Genomic DNA, 21,334 nt, shown 5'->3' on the forward strand with positions numbered 1-21,334 from the left:
ATCAACAGCATACACAAGTCATGACAAAAATGTGGTGCAAGTGAGGGTTGAGGGGAAATTGGGGGATTAAGGCTGGGCAAGCCCAGATCTATACTTGTAACAATAACATGCATACAGTTATAGTTAAATATAGTTATAGTTATAGTTTAATATACAAAAGTAATTCCACTTGAAATACAAAGCATGAAAGGGGATGTGTTGTGATTGTAATAATTCGGCCATGGAGCAGCAGATTAATTTGTGAGAAATACCATTCATGTGACCTCATCTTTAACTTTTGTCCATGGTAAATTATGACATCGGTGAATAAACCTAAATTCTTCACGGACATATACAGTATTTGTTGAGTGGAATTTTTCTGAATTTTAATCAGGATTACTTGGTTTATTTTGGGGCCTCACCATCTTAGCTGAATAACATGGCAAGTCAAGTTTTTTTCTGTGTGTGTATTCATACTTGATCACTGACTTCCACAAGAAACTGCTGTATCATGAAAATGAAAACAGTCAGAACACAGAATATGAGTGACACTCCAAATCAATATAGTGTTGTTATCTCTGGCTTGAGGAGAACATGGTAGGAGTCAAGTGCATGCGGCCGCAATTGAAATGAAGTAGGCTATGGGCTACATAAATATGAACATAAAACTTAAACATGAGAAAATTCAACAACAGTAAGTTAAAAACGACACAAACGTGGCATTAGCATAGTCACTTTATACAGAAAAAAAAAACATAAATACAATAAATGGTTTGTCGTGTGTCCTGATAGGATATATAAAAAAATGTGTGGTGGCGCTGTTTTTTATATTTCAATGAGAGCCCATGCATTCACTTGGTCATTATTCAGTCTTGTCATAGGGCGGTTCTTAATAAACTGGACGACTTGGCAATGCCGAAATGAGCCTCCGTCAATGCGGTCATTTTTTTATGCCGAGTATTAGTACGACGACGTTTTTTGGATTATCTGTTACGACGAAATCTGACTGGACAAATTCGCGCATTTGGACGGATAAAGAGGTGCAGTGAGCTCACATGAGAATAATGAGGTCCGTTGTAGAAACGCAGCCACGGCAAAGGTACGTGCTGTTCGTTGTTGTCATTCTTCTCTGTTCTGTTCATCAAATATCCACATCAGTGACCCATTATTCCATACCCGAGGAAATGAAAGAGGGCTCCGTTGTTGCCAACCTTGCCACCGATCTAGGATTGGATATTAAAACAATTAACCAGAGGAAGATGCGTCTGGACATTATTTCAAACAAAAAATATCTGGACGTGAACAAAGACACCGGGGAGCTGTATATTGTTGAGAAGATTGACAGGGAACATATCTGTCCTACAAAGTCGTCAGCCTCTTGTTATCTGAGACTCGAGGTAATCCTGGAGAATCCGCTAAGAATTTTTAACATTGAGGTTGAAATAATGGACATGAACGACAACGCCCCTCAATTTAGGAGAGACGCCATTCATTTGGACATATCCGAATCGACACCAAAAGGAGAGAGATTCTCACTCAGCAATGCAGTCGACCCGGACGTTGGCAGTAATACAGTGAAAACATATCATCTTAGTGAAAGTGAGCATTTTAATATTGAGGTTCAGACAGGGAGGGAAGGAACAAAACTCGCAGATTTGATATTGAAAAAGGTTTTAGACCGAGAGCAGCAGGCTGTGCACAATTTAATACTAACGGCAGTAGATGGCGGTACACCTCCGCGTTCTGGCACAGCGAGTATTATTGTTCATGTTCAAGACAACAATGATAACGCCCCTCTTTTTGACAAATCAATTTACAGTGTTAAAATAATGGAAAATTCCCCAATTGGTAGCCTTGTTATTGATTTAAATGCTACCGACTTGGATGAGGGCTCAAATTCTGATTTAACATTCTCATATAGTTTATATACACCGGAAAAAACACAGGAAACATTTTATTTGAATCCTTCTACTGGTGAGATTAGTGTTAAAGGAATGCTGAATTATGAAGATTTTAGGATTTATGATATGGAAGTTATAGCTGCAGACAAAGGTGCCAATAGTTTATCAGGACAATGCACCATAAAAATTCAAATTGAGGACATGAATGACAACCATCCAGAAATATCCATTAAATCTTTCCAAAGTCCAGTCAGTGAGAATATTGGTGTGGATACGGTGATAGCAGTGGTCAGTGTGAGCGATAAGGACTCAGGAAATAATGGAGTGGTGGATCTTCGCATTCCAAATAACATGCCTTTTAAACTGAAGGAGTCCCCCGATAACTATTATAAGCTAGTCGTTTCAGAGCCATTAGACCGTGAGAAAGTTCCAGAATATGATATCACCTTTACTGTCACAGACAGAGGATCCCCTCCTTTAAGTGACAATGAAACTATGACTTTGCAGCTGCTGGATGTGAATGATAACATCCCACACTTCCCTCAGTCCTTTTATACCATACGTGTGATGGAGAATAATGCTCCAGGTGCCTTGCTCAGTTCCCTCAGTGCGTTTGATCCTGACCTCCATGAGAACCAGTACCTAGTTTATTTCATCCTGGAGAAGGAGATTGCCAACACCTCCATGTCCATGCTGTTCTCCATCAATCCAGAGAACGGGAACCTTTACGCACTCAAGACTTTTGACTATGAGATGGAGAAGGACTTTCTTTTCCACATCGAGGCCAGAGACTCTGGTTCTCCCCCGCTCAGCAGCAATGTGACCGTCCACATCATCGTCGTGGATCAGAATGACAATGCCCCAGTTATCGTCTCTCCGTGGCGAGCGCATGGCTCCGTGGTGGAGGAGAAGATCCCCAGATCCACAGATAAAGGCTCTCTGGTGGCCAAGGTGATCGCCTTGGACGTGGATTCCGTGCACAACTCTCGCGTTACCTACCAGTTCCTGCAGATGACCGACGCTTCCTTGTTCAGTCTGGACCAGTACAACGGAGAGATCCGCACCATGAGGATGTTCAGTTACAAAGATTCTCGCCACCAGAGAATGGTTGTCGTTGCCAAGGACAACGGGGAGCCCGCTCTCTCTGCGACGGTCACCATCAAGCTGACCACGGTGGAAACGGCTGTGAAATCCTACTCGGACATGACCGAGGTTCCTCTGGAATACGACATCTTCTCGGACCTCAACCTGTATTTGGTCATCGGTCTGGGCTCGGTGTCCTTCCTGCTGCTCATCACCATCTTGGTCACCATCGTGCTGAAGTGTCAGAAGGTCAAGCCCAGCAAAGCGGCTCCTCCCTGCAGGAACAGTGTGATCAGCGAGAGGAACTCCACCATCGCAGATTCCACTCTGGTGTCCAACGATGCCTACTGGTACAGTTTGTTTCTGGCAGAGACCAGGAAAGGAAAGCTGGTGGTCAGGCAACCCATGCCAAAGGGCTCCAGATACATCGTGTCCAGTATTCCCAGGAGCACAGGCATGTCTGAGACTAGTGACTCCGCTCCTTCCACCTTGCAGGTACAAAGATGAGCACATTAATTTGTAACTGTTCTTGTATTTTAAAGTCTGACTGACCCTTTTTATAGTTTTCAAATTCATATATCTTAGACCCTTATGGCATTTTTCTTTTTTTTTTGCATGAAATCTGCATAATATAGTAAGGTTGGTGATTCAACAGTTTCTGGTCAATTAAAAATTAAACTTTACTCACTAAAATGCTCACTATATAAATTCTTCAGTAAATAGGACATCCATGCAAAGTTACATAATAGAGCAATCCACACTACATTTGAAGAACATCAAAACGTGCAAGCCGAAAACAATGTTTGCTATAGGGAATTAGATGCATAAGGACTATATTGGATGATAGTCTTTGCAGCCCCTGCTGTCCAAAATAAATGATCGAAAGTTTAAAAAAAAACAAAAAAACAACGTGCATAATGCATGCCACAATTGTACACACTACTCAAGTTATGAATTCCATTTTGAGGGAAATTAAACAACTATACTCCCAGTAAAATTCCCCAGTAGTTTAAAGAAACAATGACAGTCAATCATAAAACTTCACTGAAATAGTTTGATAAACACACATTACTTGGGCGTCTTTTACCCAAACATAACCAACGAAGCTATTCACACACTTAGCACTCACACATGATTTGTTCAGTATTTTGAGAACCAAAGTTCGCTTTTAGAGATTTTGACCTGCTTATGCACAGAGACGCGCATCGTGTTGTAAGCCTAGAGCTGCAGGGAACTACTGTGATTCTTACAACAAACCATACTGCACATGCTCATCAGCTCCAATCTTGCAAAATTATTTATTATACACCTTTGGTGACAAAACACATTAGAACTTTGGAGAAGTGATACAGGGAAAATATATAATGTTGTTCATCAATTACATTGACTGCATTGCTCAATAATCTTGGTTGATGGTAATTGTAAACGATTAGCTCTCCATAGAATATAACTACTTGCTCATGTATTATGGCTATTTTGTTGTTGTATGTAAAGTGCTTTGTTACAGCTGTAGCTGTTGTGAAATGCGCTATATAAATACAATTGTATTGTATTGTATTTTAAAACAAATTGAGTACATTGAAAAAATGCTGTGCATATTTCATCAAGTTTCACGAAATAAAACCATCCTAATCCTGATAGATTTTGTAAGCAGACATCTACTTTAATAATGTATCTGGATACAGATGATTTTATTTTGTGCAACCAATTGACAAAATAAAATTGAGTAAATTCAACCATCATTTGTTTCTAACTAAAACAAAAGAGAATGCGCAAAACGAGACATTGCACCTTTTGAACTGAAAAAAAAAATGCTGTGTAATTGGAATTAACATAGAAATATTCGTGAAAAGAGAACCTCATCCACAAAGCGACTTGCGTCACGGTGAGGAATAACAAAACTGACTTTAATTTTAAGCTCCTTTGTAGTTGAACGTGAAGTTAACGTTTATTGCTAATACAGTAAAATATTATTTTTAATTCATATAATCGCAAATTGCAGATGTTCACAAAAGGCGGTTCAGGTCGCTGTTCGCCACAAAAAGAATAATCGCGTGATGTCATTAAAAAAACGTGTTCTATTGGTGAACGGCGCGAAGGGTGTTATTCTCTATATCAGTGAACGTATAAGACGTGTCCTACAAGAGAATATGTTTTGTCTGACTCAGAAAAGACAGAACTATACTAACCGTCACATTTGATTATTGTAAACAAAGGACGCCCCCCCACCCCCCCGTAAAAATGGCTCGCGTGTCTCTTCGGCATTCATGGAAAAGGTATGTTGGCGTATTCCTTTTTCTTTGTGCCAGAATGAACACCGTGTGGGCCGTCACACATTACTCTGTTCCCGAAGAGATGGAGGAAGGCTCTGTAGTTGCTAATTTGGCATCGGATTTGGGTTTAGACGTGAGGACGCTGCACAGGAGGAAAATGCGCATCGATGTTGTCGCAAATAAAAAATACCTTGAGATCAATAAGGACACGGGAGAGCTTTTTGTTCTGGAGAGAATAGACAGGGAGTTGCTGTGTCCTTTGAAAACCACCACGTCTTGTTTTCTTAAATTAGACGCAGCGATTGAGAATCCAATTCGTATGTTTAACATAGAAGTGGAAATCATGGACATTAATGATAACGCTCCTCATTTTCGACGAGGCACCATGCATTTGGACATATCCGAGTCGAGCCCGGTTGGAGAGAGATTCTCCTTGAATAATGCAGTGGACCCGGATGTTGCAACCAATTCTGTGCAAAACTACCACCTGAGCTCAAGCCAACATTTTAACATTGAAATTCAGACGGGGAGAGATGGCACCAAGTTTGCAGATTTGATTCTTACAAGGGTGCTGGACAGAGAGCAGCAGGCTGTTCATCATCTCATCCTCACTGCTGTGGACGGTGGAGTCCCCACGCGCACGGGCACGGCCAGCATCATTGTTCGAGTCCTCGATGTCAATGACAACGCCCCATTATTTGACAAAGACAAATACTTAGTAGAAGTGATGGAGAACTCCCCGATTGGCAGTCTGATGATTCAATTAAATGCCACCGATTTAGATGAAGGCTCTAATTCTGATGTGCTTTATTCCTATAGTTTATACACATCAGAAAGAACACAGAATGTGTTCAGTTTAAATCAAGAAAATGGTGAAATCAGAGTGAAGGAGATGATTAATTATGAAGATTTGAAATCTTATGAAATGGAAGTCATTGCTAGTGATAAGGGGCTAAACTCCTTATCTGGGCAGTGTAAAGTCACTATACAGGTAAAAGATATGAATGACAACCACCCAGAAATTTCTATCAAGTCATTTCAAAGCCCAATTAAAGAAAACACACCTGTAGACACAGTGATAGCAGTTGTGAGTGTAAGTGATAAGGACTCAGGCAATAATGGAGTAGTGGATTTTCACATCCCACATAACATGCCTTTTAAACTGAAGGAGTCCCCCGATAACTATTACAAATTAGTGGTGTCAGAGCCATTAGACCGTGAAAAAGTTCCAGAATATGACATCACCTTTACTGTCACAGACAGAGGATCCCCTCCTTTAAGTGACAATGAAACTATGACTTTGCAGCTGCTGGATGTGAATGATAACATCCCACACTTCCCTCAGTCCTTTTATACCATACGTGTGATGGAGAATAATGCTCCAGGTGCCTTGCTCAGTTCCCTCAGTGCGTTTGATCCTGACCTCCATGAGAACCAGTACCTAGTTTACTTCATCCTGGAGAAGGAGATTGCCAACACCTCCATGTCCATGCTGTTCTCCATCAATCCAGAGAACGGGAACCTTTACGCACTCAAGACTTTTGACTATGAGATGGAGAAGGACTTTCTCTTCCACATCGAGGCCAGAGACTCTGGTTCTCCCCCGCTCAGCAGTAACGTGACCGTCCACATCATCGTCGTGGATCAGAATGACAATGCCCCAGTTATCGTCTCTCCGTGGCGAGCGCATGGCTCCGTGGTGGAGGAGAAGATCCCCAGATCCACAGATAAAGGCTCTCTGGTGGCCAAGGTGATCGCCTTGGACGTGGATTCCGTGCACAACTCTCGCGTTACCTACCAGTTCTTGCAGGTGACCGACGCCTCCTTGTTCAGTCTGGACCAGTACAACGGAGAAATCCGCACCATGAGGATGTTCAGTTACAAAGATTCTCGCCACCAGACAATGGTTGTCATTGCCAAGGACAACGGGGAGCCCGCTCTCTCTGCGACGGTCACCATCAAGCTGACCACGGTGGAAACGGCCCTGAAGACCTACTCGGACATGACCGAGGTGCCTCTGGAATACGACATCTTCTCGGACCTCAACCTGTATTTGGTCATCGGTCTGGGCTCGGTCTCCTTCCTGCTGCTCATCACCATCTTGGTCACCATCGTGCTCAAGTGTCAGAAGGTCAAGCCCAGCAAAGCGGCTCCTCCCTGCAGGAACAGTGTAATCAGCGAGAGGAACTCCACCATCGCAGATTCCACTCTGGTGTCCAACGATGCCTACTGGTACAGTCTGTTTTTAGCAGAGACCAGGAAAGGAAAGGTGGTGGTCAGGCAGCCTATGCCAAAAGGCTCCAGATACATCGTGTCCAGTATTCCCAGAAGCACGGGCATGTGTGAGACTAGTGACTCCGCTCCTTCCACCTTGCAGGTATAATGACACGTATGTCAAACATTTTCAACAATCTGAAACCCCTGTGTTCAGCACTTATGTGACCAAAGCAGCACCATCTTGCTGCGATATGGTAGCTTTTTAAATACATTCTTAATACCATTTAATCTTCAGTACCCATCAATTAAAATCTAATCAATAGTAAATCACACAACCCTTGGGCACTGTTTTGAAAAAAAATTCAACTATTGTACAGTCATGTTTTCCAACCTTTATTGAGCCAAGACAAAGATTGTACGGTGGCCGACAGGGGCAAATTCACTGCAAACCTGCAAATAGAGGACTGCTGCTGCTGCAAAAACAAACAAAAAAACATGTTGCAAACAAAAAAAAGACAAAAACACACATGCAAACATAAAAACACACAAAACTGCAAAACAAAAACGCCGCAAGTAAGAAATGCTGCAAACACAAGAATGATGCAAACTAAGGAACATAAACACATGAATGCCCCCAAAAAAACCTAACCACAAATACAAGAAAGCAATTCTGCAATCACAGCAACAAAGTGGAGGCAAAGATTGATGTTTTTTGTCTGCATCATTCCTGTTTGCAGCGTTTGGGCGTTTGAAGCATTACTTACTTTCAGCGTTTTTGTTTTGCAGTTGTTTTGTGTGTTTTTTAGTTTGCATGTGTGTATTTGTATTATTTTTTTTTTCGTTTTTTTTTTTAATGTTTGCAGCATTCCTCTGTTTGCAGTGTTCGGCTGTTTGCAGTGCCTTTGCCCCTGTTGGCCACCGTAGACCAAGACCAAGATTTACAACATTATATAATAAGCACTGTCCAATTAGAGAAATAAATAATATGTAAACACACTAAACATATACAAAATGTCCTTGGTTGACTAAAGGTCTGTAAAATGCCTGTAAGAAAAAATGCATTGTATAAAGAGTTTATACGACTGAAAACTAAGGATCCAAAATATAAATATAAAAAATTCCTAAAAATAAGTTAACTAATATTATAAGGGTTAGTAAAATGAATACTGGAAGTAGAACTTAGACTTAAAATAATACTAAAGGAATTTGGAGAACACTTAAAGAGGAAGTCAACCCAAGCATTTTCCAGAATATGTTCTATGCAGGCCCACAAGTTGAAACACGGCATTCTGATTAATTTTGTGTTTGTGGAACATAAGTTAAGCAGCAAAATGCACCCACTTTTAGCCATCTCAGGGCTGGCCATTTTGTCACTTCTGTTGACTGAAGATGACATCGAAGTTGCTCAGGGCTCAGATAACGACCAGTCACGGCTCATTTGTTTTCTGAAGCTGAGCCGTGATTGGTCGTTATCTGAGCCCTGAACAACTTCGGTGTCATCTTAAGTCGACAGAAATGACAAAATGGCTGCCCCCTGAGCTTGCTAAAAACGGGTGGATTTCTCATATTCCACAAATGCAATATTAATCAGGATGCCGTGTTTAGACAAGTGGACCTGCATAGAACCTATTCTGGAAAAAATAATTGCTTGGGTTGACTTCCGCTTTAATTAAATTATAAGAGACGGCACTAAACAATATTGCTTACCCAAATATTTTTTGGTAAGCTACAATGTGGAGGAGGTAGCAAGTAGCTTCAATGAATTCTTTGTAAATGTGGGCCCTGATTGGGCAGAAAAATATTCCAGATCCAAACTCGCAACAGTTTGTTGATTGTATGAGTAGATTGGTGGCAAGAAATCCACACTCAGTGTTCCTTAAGGATGTGGAGGAAATAGAGATTCTGGAATTGGTTCAGAAATGTAAAAGCAAAAGTTCAACTGACAATAACAACATTGACATGACCCTACTCAAAGAGACAATCAATAGGATTTCAGAACCATTAACCCACATAATTTATCATTCCAGGCTGGCACATTTCCAAACCAAATGAAAATTGTGAAAGTAAGTCCACTGTACAAAACTGGAAGCAAATACAATTTTACAAACTATAGACCCGTTTCATTACTTCCACAGTTCTCAAAATTTTTTGAAAAACTATTCAATATCAGGTTAGATTCATTTTTAGTCAAGAACATTTTACTTTCAGAAAGTCAGTATGAATTCAGAAGTAACAGATCAAAACACATGCAATAATAGAATCAATTGAAGCAACAGATGCAAGAGACAATAAAAACATGCAATTGGTATATTCACTGACTTATATATTCACTGCCGCCCACATTTAATGATAGTTTATTCAAATGTCTTAAGCAGCATGTTCAGGGCGGCACGGTGATCGACTGGTTTGCACGTCCGCCTCACAGTTCAGAGGTCGTGGGTTCGATCCCAGCCCCGGCCTCCCTGTGTGGAGTTTGCATGTTCTCCCCGTGCCTGCGTGGGTTTTCTCCGGGTACTCCGGTTTCCTCCCACATTCCCAAAACATACATGGCAGGTTAATTGATCACTCTAAATTGCCCCTATGTGTGATTGTGAGTGCGGATGTTTGTCTCTGTGTACCCTGCGATTGGCTGGCACCCAATTCAGGGTGTCCCCCGCCTACTGCCCGAAGACAGCTGGGATAGGCTCCAGCACGCCCTGCGACCCTTGTGAGGATAGGCGGTATCGATAATGGATGGATGGATGGATCATTAAATGTTGACCAAACAAAATTTATATTATTTGGAAATCACATGAGAGATACTCAGATGCATATAAAAATGGTTGGGGTAGAAATTGAAAGGGTGCAGGATATTAAATTTGTTGGTGTCATCATTGATGAGAAAAATAACTGGAAGCCACAAATAGAACATGTTCAATCTAAAATTACAAAAAATATTGCCAGGGCCAAGGACTGGCTAGATTATAAATCACTCCACACTCTATACTGTTCCCTAGTTCTACCATATTTATACATTGTGCTATATTGTGCAATATTTAGAATATTGAGCTGTGGTTTGGGGAAATAATTACAAAAACTCATTATAATCATTGAACATTTTTCAAAAAAAAGAGCCATAAGGACCATTCATAAATTAGGACGCATGGAACACACCAATTCATTCTTCAGAAAATTAAATATATTGAAATTTACAGATATTGTATCATCTCGAACAGTACAACCAATGTACAAGGTAAAACACAACAAACTACCGGTAAACATTCAAAATCTATTTCGGAATAGGGATAGGAATTATGATTTAAGGGGTTAACACAATTTCAAAGTATTAAACAAAGGTTTTAGTTTTTTAATTTGTGGAGTGAAACGGTGAAACAGTATGAGTAATGAACTAATACATTCTCCAAACAAATCATTTAAAAAGAAAGGTATAAAAATATGTTGCACATGGCGTATGTAAGGGAGAATAGTTGTACAGTACAGTGTGCATTTGTGAGAGACTGAATGTTAAAGGGAAAAATAATTGGGTGAGAGGGGTGTATGGGCAAATAGTGTGTATGTACAACGTTTATTGGTGAGGTGTATGTGTGTATGTATGTATGTATACAGTATATGAATTGGGGGCTGCAGCTTCTGATTATTTAATTATCTTGGTAATGTGAAGCTTTGGGTAGGATCTAAATAAGCTTGACTTTCCTACTCTTTGTTGGACTAGCAGTACATGTGTACACTTGGAATATTTATATTGTAGATTTTTGTTCTCTTGTGTGTGTTTTTTGACTGCATGTTCCACATAATAATAATAATAATAATAATAATAATAATAATAGTAATAATAAAAAACAAAAGACATCCATTGGAACAATCATGTCAGACAATCTAACAAAAATGTTGCAAAATGTATTAGAACTGAAATAACTATGATCTTGTCTAAATATACTTAAAAATAATAGAGAGTGTGAAATCTGACCAACTCAAAGCTGATATACTTCCAGGAAATCATGAATTATTTTGTTTTACTAATAGCAACAGCTGGATACACAGATTTTGTACCTTCTCCGTCTAGTAGAGGAGCCTTTATTAATTGTTCTGCCTTGTCACTGTAGTTGCTGGCTTAGATAAACGAACTAACGATATATATGTATCTACCAATAGATAATAATTTTTGGACAAATATAATTCATAGGTTATTGGATAATATCCCACCACACCCTGGTTGAGAATCCCTGTTCCGCGGTATAACAGCAGTTGTTTTTTGGGAAAAATTAGTAGTGGCCAAAAGTTTTAAGACATGAGAAAAAGAATAAAAACTTAAATCTGTACATACTATCAGTATTATCGTGTTGTTGCATGTTTGCATTGTTGCAAAACAAACAACAACTAAATTTCAGTATAACAACCCTGACCACCTGGTCACTCACACAATTAGAGCTTTATTAAGTATACACTTTGTGGACTTATTTTTGAAATGACAAATAATTCACAATGCTTATGCTGTTGTTTACATGTATATTGATATGAGATTGACATGAAATTAGCCTCAAAAGAATTACATACTTTGTAGAAACAACTGAATGATATTTACTTATGTACTTGGCTTACAAAAAACATTATTGTCACTCTTTTGATGGTACTTTGCAGTCTTTCATTTAAGTGATGCATACTATTTGAATTAAACACAGTAGCATGTTTGAGATGCACTGGAATTCTTTAAATTTGACAAATTTTATACACTTGCATATTTTGAAGTTTATAGTCCATGTCAGATTCTCATCTTTAGGATATGGCCTATAGGGGAACTATTAGCACACAGGTGGAAATGAAACTTGAATAGCCTTACCCTTCAGAGTTGGCTTTACAAATCAATGGATGATGGATAGATGGATGACTCACAGACAGAGAGATGATTGAATGAACTTATTAGTAGGCTTTAAGGCAATTTAATTAGTGTAATGAGAATAACCCACAGTCGCTGCGTACACATCATTTACATTACAACCACTAGGCCCACACATCCCCAAAATTTACTGTAAAGTGAGAAGTATGACTGAGTGTTTTGAAGGAGTTATTACTGTTTTAAGTATTATGGGACATATCTAACTTTATTTTTGTACTTAGAGTTATTACCCCACCACAACAAACTGCTCAAGTATACTTTAAAGTTTACTATAAAAGAAATGTTTGTTAAGTAATCAGATAAAACATACAGTTTAAAAAGACTTGCAAATGGATATCAGTACCTTATTCCCTTATTGTTCGATTCAAGCAGTGTGCTGAAGTTTATTCCATAATGTAACGGGTCTGAAAACATCCGACGTTATTTCGTTATGACATATATAATCAAAGTCTCAGTTGGCTTTTTATACAGTAATTAAACGTTGGAATGTCCGTTGTTTTAAAAATGTTGTAAGGACTCTTGAAAACGAATTTCGTCGCTGCGGTCCATAAAATCTTTCACACTCGTGAGGTCACCAGTCCCGCAAATTCTAATTGGAGGAAGACAAGACAGACGTTTGAATAGTGACATCACATTGGTCACAAGGGGGTGGGGGCCAAAATAGGGTTGTATTAACGTCCTCGTTGTGCTTATTCGTTGAAAAGGGGAACCACTCTTGCTACCTTCAGCCGTGTTTAAAGGATTTATCATCATCATGACGAACGGCTTCTGTAAGTTAGTCGAGACGCGCCCACTTGTCATGCTTCTCTTTTTATGCACATTAGTGGACACGGTGTCGTCTGTCACACACTACTCGGTTCCTGAAGAGATGGAGGAAGGTTCAGTTGTAGCTAATTTGGCGTCCGATTTGGGCTTAGACGTGAGGACGCTGAACAAGAGGAAAATGCGCATCGATGTGGTCGCAAATAAAAAATATCTAGACATCAACAAAGATACGGGAGAGCTCTTTATTTTGGAGAGAATAGACAGAGAATTACTGTGCAACTCCAAAACAACCACGTATTGCTCTCTGAAATTGGACGCAACGATTGAGAATCCAATTCGCATGTTCAACATAGAAGTGGAAATCGCCGATATTAATGATAACGCTCCTCATTTTCGACGAGGCACCATGCATTTGGACATATCCGAGTCGAGCCCGGTTGGAGAGAGATTCTCCTTGAATAATGCAGTGGACCCGGATGTTGGAGCCAATTCTGTGCAAAACTACCACCTGAGCTCAAGCCAACATTTTAACATTGAAATTCAGACGGGGAGAGATGGCACCAAGTTTGCAGATTTGATTCTTACAAAGGTGCTGGACAGAGAGCAGCAGGCTGTTCATCATCTCATCCTCACTGCTGTGGACGGTGGAGTCCCCACGCGCACGGGCACGGCCAGCATCATTGTTCGAGTCCTCGATGTCAATGACAACGCCCCATTATTTGACAAAGACAAATACTTAGTAGAAGTGATGGAGAACTCCCCGATTGGCAGTCTGGTGATTCAATTAAATGCCACCGATTTAGATGATGGCTCTAATTCTGATGTACTTTATTCTTATAGTTTATACACATCAGAAAGAACACAGAATGTGTTCAGTTTAAATCAAGAAAATGGTGAAATCAGAGTGAAGGAGATGATTAATTATGAAGATTTGAAATCTTATGAAATGGAAGTCATTGCTAGTGATAAGGGGCTAAACTCCTTATCTGGGCAGTGTAAAGTCACTATACAGGTAAAAGATATGAATGACAACCACCCAGAAATTTCTATCAAGTCATTTCAAAGCCCAATTAAAGAAAACACACCTGTAGACACAGTGATAGCAGTTGTGAGTGTGAGTGATAAGGACGCAAGCAATAATGGAGTAGTGGATCTTCACATCCCACATAACATGCCTTTTAAACTGAAGGAGTCCCCCGATAACTATTATAAGCTAGTGGTTTCAGAGCCATTAGATCGTGAGAAAGTTCCAGAATATGACATCACCTTTACTGTCACAGACAGAGGCTCCCCTCCTTTAAGTGACAATGAAACTATGACTTTGCAACTGCTGGATGTGAATGACAATGTCCCACTTTTCCCTCAATCCTTTTATACCATACGTGTGATGGAGAATAATGCTCCAGGCGCCTTGCTCAGTTCCCTCAGTGCGTTTGATCCTGACCTCCATGAGAACCAGTACCTAGTTTATTTCATCCTGGAGAAGGAGATTGCCAACACCTCCATGTCCATGCTGTTCTCCATCAATCCAGAGAACGGGAACCTTTACGCACTCAAGACTTTTGACTATGAGATGGAGAAGGACTTTCTTTTCCACATCGAGGCCAGAGACTCTGGTTCTCCCCCGCTCAGCAGCAATGTGACCGTCCACATCATCGTCGTGGATCAGAATGACAACGCCCCAGTTATCGTCTCTCCGTGGCGAGCGCACGGCTCCGTGGTGGAGGAGAAGATCCCCAGATCCACAGATAAAGGCTCTCTGGTGGCCAAGGTGATCGCCTTGGACGTGGATTCCGTGCACAACTCTCGCGTTACCTACCAGTTCTTGCAGGTGACCGACGCCTCCTTGTTCAGTCTGGACCAGTACAATGGAGAGATCCGCACCATGAGGATGTTCAGTTACAAAGATTCTCGCCACCAGAGAATGGTTGTCGTTGCCAAGGACAACGGGGAGCCCGCTCTCTCTGCTACGGTCACTATCACGCTGTCCACGGTGGAAACGGCTGTGAAGGCCTACTCGGACATGACCGAGGTGCCTCTGGAATACGACATCTTCTCGGACCTCAACCTCTATTTGGTCATCGGTCTGGGCTCGGTGTCCTTCCTGCTGCTCATCACCATCTTGGTCACCATCGTGCTCAAGTGTCAGAAGGTCAAGCCCAGCAAAGCGGCTCCTCCCTGCAGGAACAGTGTGATCAGTGAGAGGAACTCCACCATCGCAGATTCCACTCTGGTGTCCAACGATGCCTACTGGTACAGTATGTTTCTCGCAGAGACCAGGAAAGGAAAGCTGGTGGTCAGGCAGCCCATGCCAAAGGGCTCCAGATACATCGTGTCCAGTATTCCCAGGAGCACAGGCATGTCTGAGACTAGCGACTCTGCTCCTTCCACCTTGCAGGTAAAAATATTAGCTATTTTCACAGCAGTGATGAAGAGTAAAGAGCAGTTTCCAGTTGTGTAGTTACAGTGCAACATTTTATCAATGATGCAAAATGTAGCAGTTAAATTCAAATTTTAAAAACTATGTCAAAGTGCAGGGTGGACACTAAGAATAATCAAATAAATATTGAAATGTTCTACTTTTTATGGCATCCAATTTGTGGAGTTTTTACAAACATGTATATATCCTCTTATACTGTGTTGCGTTGATCCATACAAACTATTTTTAATCCATTGAGATATTCCCGTGTGTTGCACACATGTGGTCTCTGTGTGAGTTGATAAAGTGTGTGTTTGTTTTCCACAGTGTCTTATAATATGCCTAAAAAAACACATGAAATATCCTGTGCAACTTCTGATGTTATGACATCAAAAGTTCATAGTGAAAACACGATCAATACATCATCGCTGTCTTGTGAAAAAAATCAATGTCCACTTTTGTCACTTTTTAAAAATTCCACGGTAATTGGATGTCTGCAACACGGAAATCCCATTAATGTAAAAGTGAAAAAAATGGACACAACTGTTTTTCACAGGACTGCGACAATAAACAAAACCACCTGCAGATTTCTTTTTTTAAATAACACCATAAATAAAAAAAAGGGGTTAAGGTTGGTTGATGGGAGTAAATGGTGTTTCCATGATGCTTAATTCCATTAATAATGTTTGCTCTCTGTTTTACAAAGCAGCACCCGCCAAACTAAACAAAACTACATTAAAGTGAAACTGAACTAAATTCATTAAAACTGCTTTGGAGATTTTCTCTCATATATGACCAGGTAAGTGTGATCTTGACAACATGTTAAAAATGTATTTTGGTTTTGAATGGTACATGTGTAATCTGTTATTCAGGGGTACAGCTGCTGAATCTGGCGACTTTGTTCATGTTGTCGCTGCATCAAAGCACTTGTCACAGGATACATGAACAATGCATTGCTTTATGAGCCCTGTAATAACCTCACCTCACTTTTCTTTTTCTTCCCACTCTAAAGTACCCTAAATGAGGGAAGGCCACTCTGCAGCTTGGAGGTATGCAGGAGTCTCACTCCCTCTCAGCGGATGCACTGTTAAGAAATGATGTCTTCTGTTTGAACTTTTCTGTTTCCCTTGTGTTGGTGCTCTTCTCAGTTGGTGTTTCAAATTTCTGTTTATTTTCTCTTACACCCTAAAGTCACATTGTTCACCTCTTCATGTCCACATTTTGTCTGCAGTTGATCACATCAATCCCACCCGTAAAGCTATCCAAATGCATGTCCTAAAAAACTATTAGCAATAAAAATAGTTTTTATCTTTGTATTCTACAGTATATCAGAAAGTGTGCATTTTTTTGTAAAATAAGGAACCCTAATAATCTTGGCCACAGTAACCACATGCAGTGGTGGCTCGCCTGACAATTTGTTGTCAAGATTGACACAATTACATAATTTACAACATATGTGACGTGTCCTTGACAGTATGTGGACAAAGTAATGGGTCAACTGTTGCCAGTGCTTAACCCTTGTATGGTGTTCGGGTCTGTGGGACCCACGTTCAGTTTTTATCAAAGAAAAGTGACTCAATACATCTGAAACCTTCTACTCATGGTGATAACCCACTGTTATGGGATTTTCTTTTTTAAATTACATTTTATTTTTAAAAAAAAAGGCATAGCACATTAATTCATAAATGTGATCTAACAAAGGTAAATGGCAAATATTAACAGTGTTTGCTCTTCATATGACTTGCAATTGTGACCTACTAAACATCTGCCGAGTATTTTAACAGAAAATTATTTGATTGTATTGTTTTGAAAACCCAAAACTCTAGCGGGTCCACCAGACCCATCAACACTGGCTGAGTAACAAAAATACAAACTCCATACAAGGGTTAAATGCACCTACTGACTTTTACTTACTATACTAAACTGTATACAACTATAAATGCAACACTTAGGTGCTCATCTATTTTAGAGTGACCTTTTATTGTGGGTAGCCTAAGGCAGTGTTTTTCAAAATTTTGGAGTCAAGGCACATTTATTTCATTGAAAATATCCCGCAGCACACCCCCAGCTGAAAGTGTGAAAAAAAAAAGCTTATTTTAACAATATATCTTATATTGTTTATATAAGCATTTTTTTTACATTGAAGAATTAACATTATAACGTCTTGAATAGGAATTAAATAAAGACAAAGAAAAAAATATTTTATAATGTTTCATATTGATACTTAGTGTGAAACCTGTTTGTATAAACATGCGTCATTAATTCGATGGTCTCTAAACAAAGACAATTAGCTACCTGCTGCTGCTGCTACCTTCTGGGATGGAAGAGTACTACAATGTAGTAAAGACATGATTATGCTGCCAGGCGCTAGACCGCACAGGCACACAAATTAGATAATTTCCCACGGCACACAATATCTCGCGGCACCACAAAGTTTGAAAAACACTGGCCTAAGGCACACCTCTACATTAAATGTGTGGCACTGAATGTTGAAAATGGCGGTCACACCAGACACTCTCCCCCAGTCGACCTCCCCAAACACAATAGAGTCAAACAGCACATTTTCAAGTAGCCTATTATTTTATGCAGCCTAAGGCACACCTGTGCAATAATCTTTCTGTCTAATCAGCATCTCTCGTCAAAAGAGACATGCTCACTAAGGCAGATTTAGACATACTTGAACAATATATGAGAGAAATAGGCCTTTTTGTGTGCATAGAACATTCAGCTAACAGAAAATGCGAGCAGAAACAACGGTGTTGCATTTTTTTCAGTGTACTTGCTGACTTTACTGATCATAAAAAAGGCTTTTAAATTGTTGCAAATGCATGTTAAGATTATTTTTTCCATAGCTTCAATTACAAATTATTCCAAGTTAATATTTCTAATTATGAAATGTCTGTACACTCTAAAAACAGTTGGGTTAAAAATAACACCATTTTGGGTAAAACATGGACCAATCCACTACTTTGGTCAATTTGATCCAACTCTCTGGGTTGTTTTTGCAGAAAATAATTGTAATGGGTATTTTTTTTACAAAACAACTGCAAAATTTGGACTGTTTTGTACACAACAACGCAAGAAACTGGGTCAGAGTGACCCAAATAGTGCATTAGTCCATTTTTTTACCCAAAATTGTGTTATTTTTACCCCAGCTGTTTTTAGAGTGTAATTGGACCTTTGCTGTGCTGTTTCTGTCACACTGTTTTGGTTACAAACTAAAATATTTCACACTTTCCATGTCTGACCTATTCATTTGTGCAGGCAATGTGCAAAATGAGCCCAGTCACCCAGTTTCCTAGCAACCACGCTGCTCCTCCTCGTATTTCCCAAGCATGATGTATTCAATGATACAATGGTACATTGAAGGATCTGCCCGACCCTTTCTGTCTTCCGCCTGTAGCCTCCCCATCATAGTCTCAGAATGGATGTCATGCAGTTGTTTCTAGTTTTTAAATATATCTTTTGGTCTCATTGACAGACATCCACAACCAGCAGCACTCGATCCACATGAAGGCCAGAACTTCCCAGCTGCATATCGGACCAGTCGTGATGGGAGAGCTCCAGAGGGCTTTGGCATCACTCTCATACCCGTCTTGCTCAGCCTGGTTCCTCATACTTGGAACCCACTGAATGCTGCCGTGTAAATGGGGAAATAACCCACAGCCCTTCTTAGACCCCCCTCTACCTGTATTATTTAAGCACATGAAAAGCCAATGCAAGCCTTTTTGAGAAACTCTTCAGCGTACACGGTATGACCGCATGGCTTCAACAACACTTCATTCCAAAAAATATGTTACAAGAGATGTGATTTGCCAAGAAACAGACTGGACCTTGTGAATAGTCCAAGAAGCCAAAACAAGGGGACAATGAGTGGACAATGGAATGTCCTATGTGAGATGATTGTTTCTTTAAAAGGACCACCTATTATGTGTACAGTATTTTATATATTTTTTTCTCCCCACTTTGTCTTTCTCATTTTCGTCATTAATGGCAGTAGAAATGGCACATTATACCACATAGTAAAAAAGCAACAACTTGTGGTTTGTACGAATGGAAATGGAATTTTATAAATAGTGACTTTAGGTTTTGTAAATGACTTTGTGAGCAAAGGCCACAGTTATGAATGAGTGTAATGATTCGGGTGACTTAAACGTCAGGGGAATTTACGGTAATATTCTGTACACTAAATAATGCACTAATTGATTGATTTTGATGACTTAAAATATTGAAGGTTAGGTTAAGATAAATATTATGCCCCATTCTTGCTAAATTCAAACTGCTTTGAAAAGATGGGCAACTATAGAAAAAAAGTACATTCAATGGTAAAAATTGGTCACTGCAAATGTAATGCGGTGCCTAACTTTTACTACAAAATTATCTCATGTTAACAACTTGAGTTGTTAGGTTAATAGACAGAAAAGTGAGGCCTCCACCAGCTTTCACTTTTTTTATTTGCATGGAATCAAATAGCTTTAGGTCTTTTTTTGTATCAACATTTATCGTCCCAGAACAAAATAGAAGTGGGCCAAACAACAAGAAGACAAACAGTCAAATGTTTTCAGTGTCATGTGTTTTCCTTCTATTCTAAACGTGTGTTTGAACAGCAATTATTCAACTGGGGACCATATGACTTTCCTTGTAAATACCGCAAATTACAGTATACATCATTGTTTACTTTTTTCGTTAAAGAAGACAAACCGTGGATGTCCCCTACCATCAACAGTGTCTCAAGTTGTGTAATGCGTTAAAATATAAACAAAATATTTACAGTACTGGAATTTTGTATTTGTCACCCAATGAAAGCTGTGCTCAGGTGTATTACAGCGACCTGCAATACAATACGGAAGTTCTGTGCAGAGAACCTTAGGTACAACCACAGTAAATGGTGTGCTTTCTTTGTAATGCTTGTGTGGTGTTTCTTGTTGAAATGTGTACATTAAGGTATTTAAAGGCACTTTCTCCAATTCTGTACTGAATACTATATTCAGGAGTACAAAGATGCTTGACTCTAAACAGCCATAAACTAAAACCCGGAAGATGATGCAATGAGATAAAATGCTTTGAGCTGAAGTACTTTAATGTTTCTTCAATAATGCTGTCATTTTCATCTTTTTTAGTGCCATTCACATCCACTTATATACAGTAAATATTACATCTATAACCTGCAGTTAAACATTTCAGCACATCTTACATGTTTAAAGATATGATGTTTTACAGGAAAAATAAGTGCATTTGTACAGTGGTGCTTTGACTGTGAAATATATAGTTGTGTGTGTAATGTGATCTTATCGTATGACAGACAAATAAAATGGGAACTAATCAAACGTTTGTTATGTGATGTTAAGTACAGTACATTCATTCTAGTTTAACATTCTTTCTGTTGATACATACTATGATGCACATGATCAACAGACACTTTTTTTTTCTGTCACTGAATGCTTACATAACTTCATTATCGAGTCTGACCAAGCAGCTAATTAGTCAAAAGATGCAATGCTGTCTGCCTCAGTGTTTGCCTCCTGCATGGTCGCCAAAGGCACACTGACACAGAAAGGCTCTGTTACCAATTACCATGTAAGTCAATGAAATTGTATCGTACTTATGAACATATACTCTGGTCCAGTGACCATACTGCACAGAACAAAGCAAGCAGGGATACTCCATCAAGGCCAAATTACTGTACTTACTATAGTATCCCTTAATAGGGATGTTACAGACCATTGTTTCCTCTAACATCGGTAGTGAGATTTATACAAAGTCACTATGCAAGAATGAATTTGAAACCACCGTCCACGTATAG

General features: G+C 39.6%; 1 protein-coding gene across 6 annotated transcripts in view; it reads left to right on the forward strand.

Annotated features, from left to right (window-relative positions):
• The window catches only part of LOC147151833 (protocadherin alpha-C2-like), a 37,999-nt gene extending 17,141 nt beyond the window's left edge, over window positions 1–20,858 (forward strand). For 3 of the 6 annotated variants that reach the window (XM_086018461.1, XM_086018452.1, XM_086018481.1), the window contains exons 2-3: window positions 16,544–16,580; window positions 19,013–20,858. In XM_086018461.1, coding sequence (XP_085874587.1) covers window positions 16,544–16,555 — 12 coding nt within the window. In that variant the 3' untranslated portion in view covers window positions 16,556–16,580; window positions 19,013–20,858. The other 3 variants (XM_086018471.1, XM_086018443.1, XM_086018436.1) reach the window with 3 other exon arrangements.
• The last annotated feature ends 476 nt before the right edge of the window (window positions 20,859–21,334 follow it).

The sequence above is a fragment of the Filicampus tigris genome, chromosome 2, assembly GCF_054856515.1.
Source record: "Filicampus tigris isolate MCC_2025a chromosome 2, RoL_Ftig_1.0, whole genome shotgun sequence".
Lineage (NCBI taxonomy): Eukaryota > Metazoa > Chordata > Actinopteri > Syngnathiformes > Syngnathidae > Filicampus > Filicampus tigris.